Source organism: Vidua macroura, chromosome 7 (assembly GCF_024509145.1).
Source record: "Vidua macroura isolate BioBank_ID:100142 chromosome 7, ASM2450914v1, whole genome shotgun sequence".
In the NCBI taxonomy this organism is placed as follows: domain Eukaryota; kingdom Metazoa; phylum Chordata; class Aves; order Passeriformes; family Viduidae; genus Vidua; species Vidua macroura.
In genome coordinates, this window is record NC_071577.1 from 24,746,759 (window position 1) to 24,759,628 (window position 12,870).

Genomic DNA, 12,870 nt, shown 5'->3' on the forward strand with positions numbered 1-12,870 from the left:
TGAACCGCTGCAGATATCTTCTGCCTGTCTCAGTTTTGATTATGCCATCTCCCAGCTGTGCTCTTAAGCAATCTGGATTTTGTTCCTTCTTCTTCTCCTTTTCTGGGTGCACTGGGCTCCAGCACTCAGCTGCTAGCACAGAGCAAGGCTGCTGTGAACCTCTGTTTCCCTGCCTGTGCTTGCTTGTAGCAGTCTCTTCTCAAGGTGTATGTAGCTGAAAGGATTCCCAGGCTGGGGTGGCCATAGGGCTCTAGAGACAGCCTGCAGGCAGCTGTGGGCTCAGGCAGGCCATTGCCATGAGCCTGAAGCTACCAGCCCTGCTATACTCTGCTGTTATCAATGAAAATAATGCCTTCAGTCGTGGGTTTGGCTATTTCAGTGCTTCCTGCTGGATCTCTCTGCTCTCTAAAGCAGTACTGCCTTGAGCATACATAGCTTGTGGGTTAATTGTCAGCACCCTTGCACTATGTCGGACTAGCGAAGCCTGGTGACTGGAGTGACTGGTCATTTACTTCTAGCAGAACATCCCTGCTGGCCTCATCTCCAGGGGACATGAGATGTAGCAGCAAAGGGCACATGTTCCTCATGGGTCATGGACCTGTCTGGCCAGCTTCATCCCTCCAAGGTACCAGTGATCCTTACCCAGCACACAGAGCAGTATCCATGGCCTGTGTAAAGCCCTTCCCTGTGGGCTGCCCTCCAGTTTGGCAGGCAGGGGAAGAGCAGCCAACACAAGCTGGGCTCGAGTGCTGTGTGTGGTGCTGGCAGAAATCAGCACCCAGGAACTGTGAAGGACACCGTAGCGTGAGAGAGGTGAGCAGGGGCTGTGCCCCCACTGCCCCCACTGTGCTGCATGATCAAGTGGGGGGATAGAAGGGAAGGAAACTACTTTAAAGCCATCTCAGCCTTTGCTCAGCCTCTGATGGAGGGCATGGTCATTGCCCTTTGTGATGCTGCAATGGAGTGTGCCTCTGCCCGTTATCAGAGGAAGGGTATTAAGCTAGTTATGGAGCTGTCCTGTATCAGGACAAACAGTCCCTAATAGAGTTTTCTGCTCTCTGTCCCAGTGCCAGACAAATTGTTTAATCTGGGAAGAACATGTTCACTGCCAGGGATGCGTGCTGCCTACCTCCAGTGCTGCCTGCTCAGCCCTGCTTGGATAGATAGGGTGGAGCTGGCTTCCTCACCCCGCTGCCAAGCACCAGCCAGGCATTGTCCATGTCACCCTGCAGCAAGCACACCCAGGGTGCCCAGCCCCACCATCTGCCTTACTGCCACTGTCCCCAGAAGCAGAGGCAGTCATAGCAGGACCCAGCCCATCCTGCTGTATTGATCAGAGCAGAAACTGAGGCTGCTATCAAGAGCCAGACTGGGTCCTGTACCCTCCCTGCACCCTGTGTCTGGTGGCCAAGGCAGGGGCTGGCACTGGTGTGTCAGAGGGTGCCTGTCTTGCAGCACTGTGCCTGAACAGGGAGGAAGGAGTGCTTGCACAAGCTCTTTCCAATGTCCTTCCTGAGCTGCAGCACTTGTCCAAGAAGTGGATGTTCTTCTTATCCCTCTGCTTACACTCCCCCTCAGCCACTATCTCCTCTTTTGCCACCTCCCCTTGCTCTTGCTGGGCTGTGCAGCTACCCTTCCATGGCTGTGCCCCACAGACTCAGTGGTTTGGGGTTGATCCTGGCTTTTGCGGTTGGTGACAGTGCCTCTGTTTCCTCTGCAAAGCTGGTCTTTGAGCCAGACCCCACAAGACTGCTGGTCTATACATCCTTCCTGCCCACTATGCTCTGTCAGCCTCAGCTGATGTGGAAAGGGATGAGGGTGGGCAACACCCTTTGCCCACTGTCTTCCTTTCCCGGATGATGTGGGTTTTTCCTCTGCCCCAAGCTGAATGAATGATGCCTCTGCAGGCATTTGGATTTTGCAAGCTTAAGAAAAGGGTAGAGTCCAGGAACACCCAGGGCAACGTCACAGGGGAAGCTGGAGGGCTCTGACGCCAGTGTTTGGATGCTGACAAGCACAGTAATGCCTGTCCATGGGCTGTGTGACATCAGCCCCAGGCCTGGCCTTCCAAGGCCATCCCTGCCCTGCAGCCTGGACATGGGCTGAGCTGTGCTGTGCAGAAATGCTGCAGCAGTGGTGCCTGACCCCAGCGCAACAAGCACCTTCATTCTGGTCACAAGGGCCTCATTTTGCAGTGCCTCAGCGGTCACACTCCCCATTTTAACGTGAGGCTGGTGAAATAGCGCCTTGTTCTTAATGTGCTGAGCACCAGAGTCAAAGGGTCACATAGGTCCCTTACCCCTGGCAAACTGCTTGGCTGCCTGGGGTTGAAGCCAGGCTGGAGGCAAGCTTTCCAGGCTGGAAACACTTGAAAACAAGTGGTTACTGTGGGGAAAGCCACAAGTCACTTTAACTGCCAGGCAAGAGCAGGAGGTTGAACATGTGCTGCTTGACCTCCCCAGCATGCTGGAATGCTGTCCTCATGCTGGCAGCCCACTGCCCTGTTCCCACCTCTCTCCACAGTGCACTGCAGGTGCCACTTCCCTGCAGCTCTGGGTTTCATTTCTGGAGCTGAAAGCTTCCCTACATTCTTCCAAAAGCTTGAGTTTCCATGCTCGGCTTGCTGTCTCCTGGCATTCACCTCTTCCTGTTTCTCCTGGCCTGGGATGGAGATTGTGACCAGAGTGCCTGTGCTGAATCTGGAACGCACTTTTCCCTTACAAAAATGTTAATGCCACAGTTGCATGCATGAGAATGGGATTCAATAGAAACTATTTCTTCATGTCCTGGTCCAATTCCCCTCCATTTGCTGCAGCTCTCCCTCCATAGAACTTAATGTGTCACTTGGGACTGACCCATCCATGAGCTGGGGAGAAGGAAGGAGTGAGCAAGAGCCCAAAGCAGGGCCCTTTTCCCCAGCCTGTTGTGCACACACCTGCATCTCTGTCAGGGTACAGAACACTGCTCTGGGGGGTTCCAGTTGCCCTTACATTTAAGAGCACTAAGCCTGTGTCCAGGCTTTGTGGGTGCTGATGCAATGCCATAGCGCCATTGCTGATTTAGGGAAGCAGCAGGGCAGCTGCAGAATAACAAAAACCCCACACTGGATGCGATGGCCACAGTCCCCATAGCTCTCCTTGCCCCAGCGTCCTGGCCTTAGCGCTCCCGCAGCCAGCCCCAGTGCTGCACCAGAGTGCCAGTTCATAGAAACCCTTCAGCAGAAGGAGCACGTGTTTCAGTAAGGAGAAGCAGTGCTCCATGAGCTTACGCAGACACCAGCTTCAGCATGACTATTTGGGTTGTGCAAGACTGCTCAGTATCTCTCCTCATCCCCACTCAACGGGGCCCAGGACGTCAAGCGTGTGGTTGGCCCAGTGTGGAAACTCAGCCCCAACAAAATTCCCATAGACCAAATTTTAGCAGTGCAGAAATTGAGTAGCTAGGGTCCTTTGGTGAAAGAACAGGGCATGGCTCCAGGGTGGTGACTCAAAGCTGCTGCTGCCATTGTGCTGGCCTTGGTGGTGCAGTAGGGGACTCTAAGGGCACATCTCGAGGTGCTGCATGCTCAGCCCGGTGCTGCTGCAGGAACTTGGCTTGGGACACTAGAAGCAGCACGGGCTTCAAAAGGCTTGAAGCACATTACCACCACACAGGCACGTCTTGTTCTGCGTTCCCACCACAGATCCTCTGTGCCACAGGATCTCTCCTTTCTTCCATCCTCGCTCTCCACTGGGTGGAGAAGAACGCTATAAGGAACAGGAGGTTATTGTGCAGAAGACTCTCAGGCCGGAGCAGGGGGCTCCCTCCTCTAATGCTGCAGCCGGACTCACCCCTGAACACCCCGCGGGCTGAGCCGCACCCGCGGTTCGGAGCGACCCCCTACAGCGGACAGGGAGCCTCCGCCTCGCCCGGACTAGCGGCCTCCAGGGAGCCAACGGCTGCGCGGGGCGCGGGGAGAGAGACACAGCCGGACAGCGGGGGCTGGACGGAGCTGCTGGGGCGGGAATCGCCTCTTGTGAGAGTTTTGGCCGGCGCCGGCCCCTGCCCGTAGGCCCGCGCGGCCTCCCACGCCGCGGGCGGGGAGGACCGAGGGCGGCACCGCCCGACGGGCGCAGAACGTGCCGGAGCGGGGCGGGCCGGGGCCGCTGCTCCGCGCCGCGTGGGCGCTGCCTGGTGTGGAGCGGGGCTCGCGGAGCGGGACACGCGGGGCGGAGATGCGGAGCGGGGCGGTCGGTACGCACCGGCGGGTGGGAGGGAGCGGGGCGGGGCGGGGCGGCCCCGGGCCCCTTTGTTCGGCGGGAGGCGGCGGCGCGCCGCCCCACCGCTTTGTCCGCCCTGCCGGCGGGAGCCGCTCGTCCCGGTGTGCCGTGAGTGGGGCCGGGGTGCTCCGGGAGCAAGTGGGCGGTGGGGCAGGGCGAGGCAAGTGGGCAGGGGACGGTACCTCGGGCGGCGGGAGCCCCAGGCGTGGGCTGGGGCCGCGGGCGGGTGGGATCGCGGGCTGGGGGTCTCGGACAGGCCGGGGCAGCTGGGCTGGAGGCCCTCGGGGCGCTCGAGTCGGTGGGACCGGGGACCCTGAGAAGGCTGGGGTTGAGGGCTGGGTCCCCAGGGTGGCAGGGGACCATCAGTGGCACAGCGTCCCCGGATGGGCAGGGCTGGTGAGCCCCAGGGTGGGATGCCTCCTGCTGTGCCCCAGGGCAGGGGAAACTGGGGCTCTCAGACAGGGCAGGCAGGGCAGAGGGGACTGGGAGCCCCCTGAGGGGGGACTGGGGTCGGTAGGACTGAGGGGTAGGTGTAAGGCCCAGCCAAGGTATATGGTGCTAGTCCTGACTCCCAGCGTGGCCGGGAGGCCCTGGATGGCTGTGCTTTGAAAACTGGCCTCTGGATACCTGCCCTGGGTAGGGGACAGGCTGCAGGTAGCTCTGCCCTGGCTATGCCCACTATTGCTGCCATCCCACGTTGCCAGCCATTCCCATGCCACACTTCCATAGCTGTCACAGCAATGCCACCCTATGTTTTTGCTTTCCTTGGGCTTGGTACCTGTCGTGGTTTGACATAGCTTGGGTTTTAGTTCCTGGAACTGTCCTTCAGCCTCATCCTCTCACCTTGTTCTTCACCCTGGTGTCAGGCTGGTGTGCTGCTATGACTAGGGTAAAGGCAGACACAAAGCATCCACCTTCCAGGGAGGTGGTGGGGGAGAGGGGCTCAAACCTGGGAGACAGGGCAGCAGTGAAACCTTGCAGGGCATATGACCACAGGAGGATGGTGAATCTGATGGGCTGAATTTGAGTCCCTGGTGCCAGCCTGTGCCACCTCCTGCAGCAAGAGCATGTCCCCAGCATAGATGCTTGTGCTGGAGGGACTCTTCTGCTTAGGTGAGGTTGGTCGGGAGGCTGTTTGAGCTTAGTGTAAAAGATCCTCTTGTTCTGGACAATAGTGGAATCAGTGCAGCATCAATCATCATCTGCAGGGACATGCCCTGGCCAGAGGTGATGGGATGGGGCTGGCAGGGGCTTCTGGGGGTTCTGTGTAGACACATACCCTCTGCTCACCCTGGGCCATCCCTGCCACCTGCTGCCCTGGCTTGCATCATCTCATGCACAAGCTGCTGAAACCAGGGGTGGCAGTGGGTGGTGTGGGTTTCTTGTGTCTTCTTTGACCGGGAAATGTGACATGGTCCTTGTAATTTCCTCCCCAGTCTCTAGTGTCAGCTGTTTTGCCAGGGTTTTGTGCAATTCCTTGGCTACCCCACACTGCCCCTTGCTATCACTGTCCTGTCCCCTGTTCCATTCCCCCCACCAGCCCTTGCCTTGGAACTGCAGGGTGCTGTGAGCACTGGCCACTGCAGCCTTTGGGAGCTGGGGTCCTGCAGGAGAGAGGGCACAGCCCTGAGGTTTGGTGGGAGAGTGATGCTGCATCTCTGCTGGCCCTCAGAGGTGAGCTCTGTGGAGTGAAGGGGACCTGGCTGATTAGCGTATGGTGGGGGATCCTGCTCCAGAGACCTGCCCCCCTCAGCCAGGGCTCAGGGCAGGCAGCTGCAGTGGGCCAGTGGAGCTGCCATGTGTTGCCTTCCTCCAGTAGCCTGTAGACCCTCGTGGGAGGGTGTGAGTGCTTTCACGGGGTGTGACACTGGTTAGGGACCTGTCCAGTGCCACATGATAAATGGGTGCTTTGTCACTAGGGGAGAAGGAAGTGGTTCTGCTCCTGCCTGTCCCCTCACAGTCCCCAGCTGGTGCTGCCCTACACTGGCATGTTTGCTCTGGTTGTGACTGTGCTCACTTTTCCCCTAGATGTGTCCCTGCAGGCAACCAGGATGTCCCAGCCTTTCCCCATTGCCTCCACCCACCTGGCTGGCGGCAGGGTGGGAGCAGGATGCAGACAGGAGCACAGGGAGGCGGTGCTGAGCAGGGAATAAAGTTTTGGGGAGGCAGCTTCCTGAGCAGGGCTGTGTTTATGGATCTGTGGGTAAGGGAATGGACACTGGTGCTGGAAGAGGAAGCGGGACAGAGCTGGGCTAGCAGCTGGCAGACTTCAGGGTCCTGGTGAGGTGCATGCAGATTTGCTCAGTGCCTCTTTGCCTGCCCCTTCCTTACAGGATTTGAGTCAACTGCCTGGTCAGGATGAGCTGGAGTTTCCTGACGCGGCTCCTGGAGGAGATCAACAACCACTCAACCTTCGTGGGCAAGATCTGGCTGACCGTCCTCATTGTCTTCCGCATCGTGCTGACGGCCGTGGGGGGAGAGTCCATCTACTACGACGAGCAGAGCAAGTTTGTCTGCAACACGCAGCAGCCGGGCTGTGAGAACGTCTGCTACGACGCCTTTGCGCCCCTGTCCCACGTCCGCTTCTGGATCTTCCAGATCATCATGGTGGCGACGCCGTCGGTGCTCTACCTGGGCTTTGCCATGCACCGCATCGCTCGCATGCCTGAGTCCTCACGGCGCCGGCCACCGTCAGCCCGGCGGGCACGCATGCCGGTGGTGCGCCGGGGAGCCGGGCGAGACTACGAGGAGGCAGAAGATGACAATGAAGAAGACCCCATGATCTTTGAGGAGATCGAGGTGGAGAAGGAGAAGAGCCCAGAGGGTGGAGAGAAGCATGATGGCCGGCGCCGTATCAAGCAGGACGGGCTGATGCGTGCCTATGTCCTACACTTGCTGTGCCGCTCAGTGCTGGAGATGGTTTTCCTCTTTGGGCAGTACCTGCTGTACCGCTTTGAGGTGAGCCCCTCCTACGTCTGCAGCCGCAGCCCCTGCCCACACACTGTCGACTGCTTTGTCTCCCGCCCCACTGAGAAGACCATCTTCCTCCTCATCATGTATGCAGTCAGCGGGCTCTGCCTCTTCCTCAACCTCTGCGAGCTCTTGCATCTTGGTGTGGGGCGCATCCGTGATGCCCTGAGCCAGGCCGATGGCTCCCCGCTCCCAGCTGGCGACAGTCCTGCACCACAATACCCCAAGAAAGCCCCCAGCGCCCCCCCCACCTACCACTCCCTGAAGAAGGAGCTGCCACAAGCCCCACTGACCAACAGCAAGCTGGACTACCGGGAGAGCCTGGCCCAGGGGCGCTTTGCCCTGGCTGGAGCTCCCCCGGTGCACGAGCTGGACCGGCTGCGTGAGCATTTGCGTCTGGCCCAGGAGCACCTGGAGGTGGCCTTCCACCTCCAGCCCCCGCCACGGCCCCCCAGTCCTGCCCGCAGCAGCAGTCCCGAGGCCAACGGCATCGCCGCCGAGCAGAACCGCCTCAACCTCGCCCATGAGAAGGGGACCGCTGCCTGTGACAGGACCACGGGTGAGCCGGGAAGGGGGATGGATCCTGCCCACTGGGGTGGAGGCATAGGGGGCTGCCCCGAGGCTCCCCTGGAGAGAGGATGCCATTCCCCCTGGGGTGGGGAAAAGCTAACCTGTTTTTTGCTCCCCACAGGGCTGTGAGTGTCACCAGGAACGACAGCGGTGTCTACTGGAGTGGCTGCCATCGCCACCGTGGGATCGGCGTCCTGCCAGGAGCACAGGGCAAAGGATGCCACACGCCTGCCCAGCAGGGCAGTCTGGGCAGCCCTGTCCCAGTGGGCAGCAGAGGGGTCGGGGGCCATGGGTTTCATTCCTACTTAATTTTCAGAAAGGGAATATCTTATTTTTGTACGTTTTTATAAACTCATCAACATGTGCACCCTGGCATTTTTATACTCCATCCCAATCTCCACTCTGGGCCTGTACCCCCCATCTCCTGTTTCACCCACTTTTCCTCCTCTCACACCCATTTTCCCCAGCATGTTGTCCTCACACCTCCCTGTGCCCCCCATGCCCTCTACCACCCACGGCAGCACCAGCTGGTGCTCTGCATGTGCTGGTGATTTTGGTACTGCCCCCTGAGTTGTGGGGGACTTAGGGGAGCAGGCTGGGGTCTGGCTGGCCAGGCCAAGCTGTGGGACAGAGTGCTGGGCTGGCATTACTCTTGGAGGGGGTGGGAGGGGTCCTGGTGGCATTGCACTGCCACAAAATGACTTTGTGGCCGGGGGGGGGGGGGGGCGGTGCTGCGCAGCATCCTGGCATGGGGCTGTGAGTTTCAGGGCTGGCCTGCTTGGAAATGTCTGTGCAGAGGTCGGGGGCTGTCGTTCCCACTGCCTCCGCCCTGTCCTGGCAGGCCGCCCTTGGACCAAAACTTGTCTCCTCCCACTCTGGCTGCAGGGCTGGGACCCCCCTGCACAGAGCCAGACCCTGGCCTCACAGTGTGGGGACGTGATGCCCCGAGCTGGGCTCGGCCTGGAGCCAGTGGAGCATTCCTCATCATCTCAGCCTGGGTCACATGGGGACTTTTGTAGCATTGTTTTTTACTCGGAAATGATTGTCACTCTGTTTTTCTGGTTTTTTTTAATATCTATATTAGTAAAGGCTGAAGACGTTTTGTACTGAACTGCTGCATCTGCTCATTCGGGAGGAAGGGGTGGGAAGGGAATTCTGTGCGTCTGCGCTGGCGCTGCCGTGCGTGCCTTGGGACCTCCCTGCTACCCGGGGTGACTCAGTTGTTCCTGCCGTGAGGAGGCGGCTGTGGCCAGGGCAGCCGTCATCATCCTGCCGGGAGAGGAATTGCACTGGCCACATTCCTATTTGGCCCTGTCACTGTCAAGGGGCCAGGTGAGGGGCTTTCCTCTGCCTCCCCATCCTCCCACCATCTCCATGTCTCCCCAGCCCTCTGCTGCCCCCGTTGCTGCACAACCTGTTGCCCAGAGCAGAAGGGATGTTGCTCTGCTCTGCACACCCCTGCCTGGGGCAGGATCAAACCCAGCCACACCATGCCCATTTTGGCCAGCACACTCCAGCATACTCCAAATCAGAGCTGGATGCCTCTTAACAGTATTTGCCCATCCCCTAATTTCTTCATCTAGATAGAAGCAGGCGTTTCCAGGCTGCTTTAGTAAAGGGAACAAGTTTATTTCACTCATCCCATTAAGCTTTCCAACAAGCTATGCTGCTGGGAGAGGGCTCACTTGTGGTGCCATGTGTGCTGCCAGCCCTGCCACCCGTGTGAGGTCCTGGCATGGGCTCACCCAGGCACATCCTGATCCTGCTGCAGCAGCCTGGCCCTGCCTGAAGCACAGGGGAAGCTGTTGAACTGTGCAGCAGGAGGAAGACACCAATCTTTGTGGGGGTGCAGAACTGCAGGAGGGAAGCAAGTGGGGAGAGATGAGGGCTAATCTGGTTGCAGACAGCAGCCTGGCTTTAGTAGGGCAGTGATGCCTTTGCCGTAGGTTGTGTCTATCCGTGCCCCGCCATGCCCTGCTTTGCTCTGAGCTGGGACTGGCCCTAGGGCTAGTCTGGCAGTGTGATGGTACCAGGGCTAGCCCAAAAATCTGGCTTGTGCAGGGGAGGGTGGTACAGACAAACTCCCCCATCCCAGCGGCCAGGGTTCCACTGGGAAAGCAACTCCTCCTGGGTGGGATCACGGTCCAGGGCTGGGCTGCAGGATGCCTTAGACACAGGTGCAGTCCTGGGCCAGGATGTTGGGCACCGTCTCGTACTTGAAGGAGTACCCGCCGTCAGAGGTGGTGCGGACACGCAGGGAGCGCATGGTGCCGGGCAGGGCAGCGCAGCAGAGCTGCACACCCAGCCGGTGGCTCAGCCCGTGGCCTGCAGCGCAGCTCCCATGGCAGTAGTGGAAAACAAAGCTGCTGGGATGCACGATCCACTTGTCCCAGCCCAGCTCCTCAAAGGAGATGTTGAGGGAAGCCCGGCGACAGTTGGTGTGGGCAGCTAGCTCCTCAGATGGACGCTGCAGCAGGCTCAGGGCGGCTGGGGACCAGGGCATGGCAGAGCGACGAGCCCTCTCACTGCTCTTGGCCCGGGTGGTGGCCACCAGGAAGGGCATCTTGTCCCCCTCAGCCAGGCAGGGGCAGCCAGGGCAGCGCACCAGGAGCACAAAGAGCGGCTGCCAGAGCTGGGGCAGCAGCACTGGGGCCAAGTGAAACACTGTCCAGTGCTCAGGTGTCCGCTCCGCCATGGCTGTCACCGGCACCCGGCCCTGAGGGGACAGGGTCAGCACGTCAGGGATGGAGTGGTTGGGGGCAGCTGAGGGGCCCGTGTAAAACCAGAGCTGGGCAGAAGTCACCACACGGCTCAGGGTGTGTGCCGAGGGCTGGAAGAGGTAGGTGAAAATTCCTTCTTCCTCCAGCAGCTTGTCTGGCTGTGTGGGCTCACAAGGAACATCTGTGGGGGAGGAAAGATGATCAGGGTGTGAGCCCAAACCTGGGGAGAATCCCCAATGCCAAATGGCAAGTGGGATGTTGCAGAGGTCCCCGGAATGCTGGCAGGGCTCTTGGCTGCTGGCATAGGCTGTGGCAGGGTGCAGAGGAGCTGGTGCTGTGCAGCACCTTCTGTGCTGTGCCCCACAGCTGATCTCTGCCATGCTCTAGGCTGGTCCATTACTGTCACCCCTGTCCCCCAGTATCCTCCCCCACAAGCTGCTTGTCTTGCCTCTTTCCCCCAGAGTCCACATCATGCCCTGTCCCCCAGCAGTCAGCCCCATAGCTGGCAATCCTGTCCCCTTCTCCCACCCTCTGTATCCTGACCATCTCCCCAGCATCCTGGCCCATCTCCCAGTCCTGTCCCATAGTTGGTCATCCTGCTCCCTTTCCCCCAGCATGTACATCCTATCCCATCCCCCAGCATTCTGCCCCATCTCCCGCTGTTATAGCTGGTCATCCTGCCCCACGCTTCAGCATCCTGCCCTGTCCCTTAGTATCCCAACCCACCTTCCAGTATCCTGCCCTATTCCCTAGCATCCCACCCTATTCCACCCCGCTCCTTAGCCCTCCCCATGTCTCCGCATCCTGCCTGGCCAGCTGTTTCCCAGCCTCTCAGCACCCTCTTGTGCTGCCTGTCCCTCTGCTGTCTGACCTGAACTGTTCTGCCTGTCCCTGCCTGCCATACCTTTCCATCTCTTGGCTCTCCACCAAATCTCAGTCATGCCCATGTCCCATACTTTCTTCCCCTTCTCTCACAGAGCACCACATCAGCCTCTCCATCCTTCGGCATCTGCATTGCTCCAACCCCCCACCCTGCTTCACCCTTTCATCAGGATGTTCTCACCTGTGGCAGGGAATAAGATCACCTGGGAGGTGTCCTCCAGCTCCTCTGGCTCCACTTCAGTGTTTTCAAGGACATCTCTCCGGTGTACCCTCCTTGCTTCCATCTGTGGCTCCTCCTGGAGAAGGGGGGGACTCAGATGTTCCAGCACCCGAGCCCGCACCTTGGCCAGGATGAGCTGCCGGTCAGCACCCGCCCCGGTGCAGCTGGCCAGGGCAGCGGTGGGCAGCATGGCAGGCAGCAGGTGCAGGAGCAGCAGCATGACCGTGGGGCACACAGCAGGGTGGTGGCTTGGGGGGCTCTGCCGCGGGCTTCTGCCTGTCTGCCCAGCCCGTCTGCCCACTGCGCTCCCCCCGGGGCAGGGTGGCATTGAGATCTAGCTGACACTGACGCAAACGTCTGCTCGCCGTGAATATTATCTCTGAGCTGTGAAAGCGCTGAGACGTCTGGAATGCGAGGACTGCAAGGACAGTGTGGTCTGGGGGGGGCCGGCGCCGGGGCAAGGGGGTGTGTGGGGGGGCTGCTGCCGGGAGCGGTGGGTGCGTGGGGCTGGGGAGGCCGGGCTGTGGGCAGGGTGGTGCCGGGAACCTAAGCTGGCAGGGATGGAGGGGGGGACCTTGGGTGAGCTTTGCAGCTGTTGATGCTAGGTGCCCCACCATGGCGGAGGAGTTGAAGGTCTAGGGCTCCTGGGGAGCTAGTGGGAAGTGACAGCAGTTGTGCACAGCAGGGAAATCTGGGCAAAGACCTGGTGAGGATCAGGGGGAGTTGCAGGAGAGGCATGGGCTGTAAGGAGACCCAGTGCCCTTCCTCTCACCACTGCCTGAGGGGACAGTGCCAGGTGTTCCCTACTCACTAACTCTGCCTGCCCTGTGGATGGTGGGCAGCCTGTGCATCCCCTCTGTGCCTCTGGCAGCTCAGTGTCCTGCCCATCCCATCCAATACAGCTTGACATCTAATGCAGCATCCAGTGCAGCATATCCCCCCCATGCAGCATGTCCCGTGTGACACGTCCTGTCTCACTGCAGTCTGGTGTCCAGCTCAGTGTACAGCACACTATGCACCCTGCACCCATGCCATGCTCTCCACAGGGCACGTTGTCTCTCGCTGCTGGCTGAGCCAGCACAGATGCACAGCCAGGCCTGCAGCACCCCTGCAGCTCTCTGGGGTGGCTCCTGCCGGGCTGCTATACATAGGTAGGCCAGCCCAGCCTCGGCGAGGCGCTGAACGGAGCAGGCTCACTCTTATCAACCCCGCGTGTCATCAGAGGGTATTTTTGGGGACAGCAGCTGCA

The 12,870-nt window shown here is 59.8% G+C and overlaps 2 protein-coding genes across 3 annotated transcripts; one reads left to right on the top strand and one right to left on the bottom strand.

The window, feature by feature from the left end:
• The first annotated feature begins 3,460 nt into the window (after positions 1 to 3,460).
• LOC128809766 (gap junction gamma-1 protein-like) lies at positions 3,461 to 8,451 on the top strand. 2 transcript variants are annotated; one of them, XM_053982022.1, is made up of 3 exons: positions 3,461 to 4,233; positions 6,593 to 7,788; positions 7,921 to 8,451. In XM_053982022.1, exons 2-3 carry the CDS (start codon positions 6,618 to 6,620, stop codon positions 7,926 to 7,928), a joined length of 1,179 nt encoding a protein of 392 aa, XP_053837997.1. In that variant the 5' UTR covers positions 3,461 to 4,233; positions 6,593 to 6,617; the 3' UTR covers positions 7,929 to 8,451. The 2 variants fall into 2 exon arrangements, with proteins under 2 accessions (XP_053837997.1, XP_053837998.1); XM_053982023.1 differs by lacking the exon at positions 3,461 to 4,233 and adding an exon at positions 4,304 to 4,367.
• Positions 8,452 to 9,407: 956 nt separating this feature from the next.
• Positions 9,408 to 12,054, bottom strand: INHA (inhibin subunit alpha). The gene is made up of 2 exons (XM_053982029.1): positions 11,583 to 12,054; positions 9,408 to 10,700 (listed from the first exon to the last, which is right to left on the bottom strand). Exons 1-2 carry the CDS (start codon positions 11,947 to 11,949, stop codon positions 9,967 to 9,969), a joined length of 1,101 nt encoding a protein of 366 aa, XP_053838004.1. The 5' UTR covers positions 11,950 to 12,054; the 3' UTR covers positions 9,408 to 9,966.
• Between the last annotated feature and the right edge of the window lie 816 nt (positions 12,055 to 12,870).

What these genes read in the sequence shown, in the direction of transcription:
- LOC128809766 (XM_053982022.1), top strand. Translation starts at nt 6,618, where the DNA reads ATGAGCTGGAGTTTCCTGACGCGGCTCCTGGAGGAGATCAACAACCAC.
- INHA (XM_053982029.1), bottom strand. Translation starts at nt 11,949, where the DNA reads ATGCCACCCTGCCCCGGGGGGAGCGCAGTGGGCAGACGGGCTGGGCAG. An exon ending in GATCTTATTCCCTGCCACAG is followed by an intron (nt 10,701 to 11,582) that starts GTGAGAACATCC and finishes CCTCCCCCACAG; the next exon opens with ATGTTCCTTGTGAGCCCACA.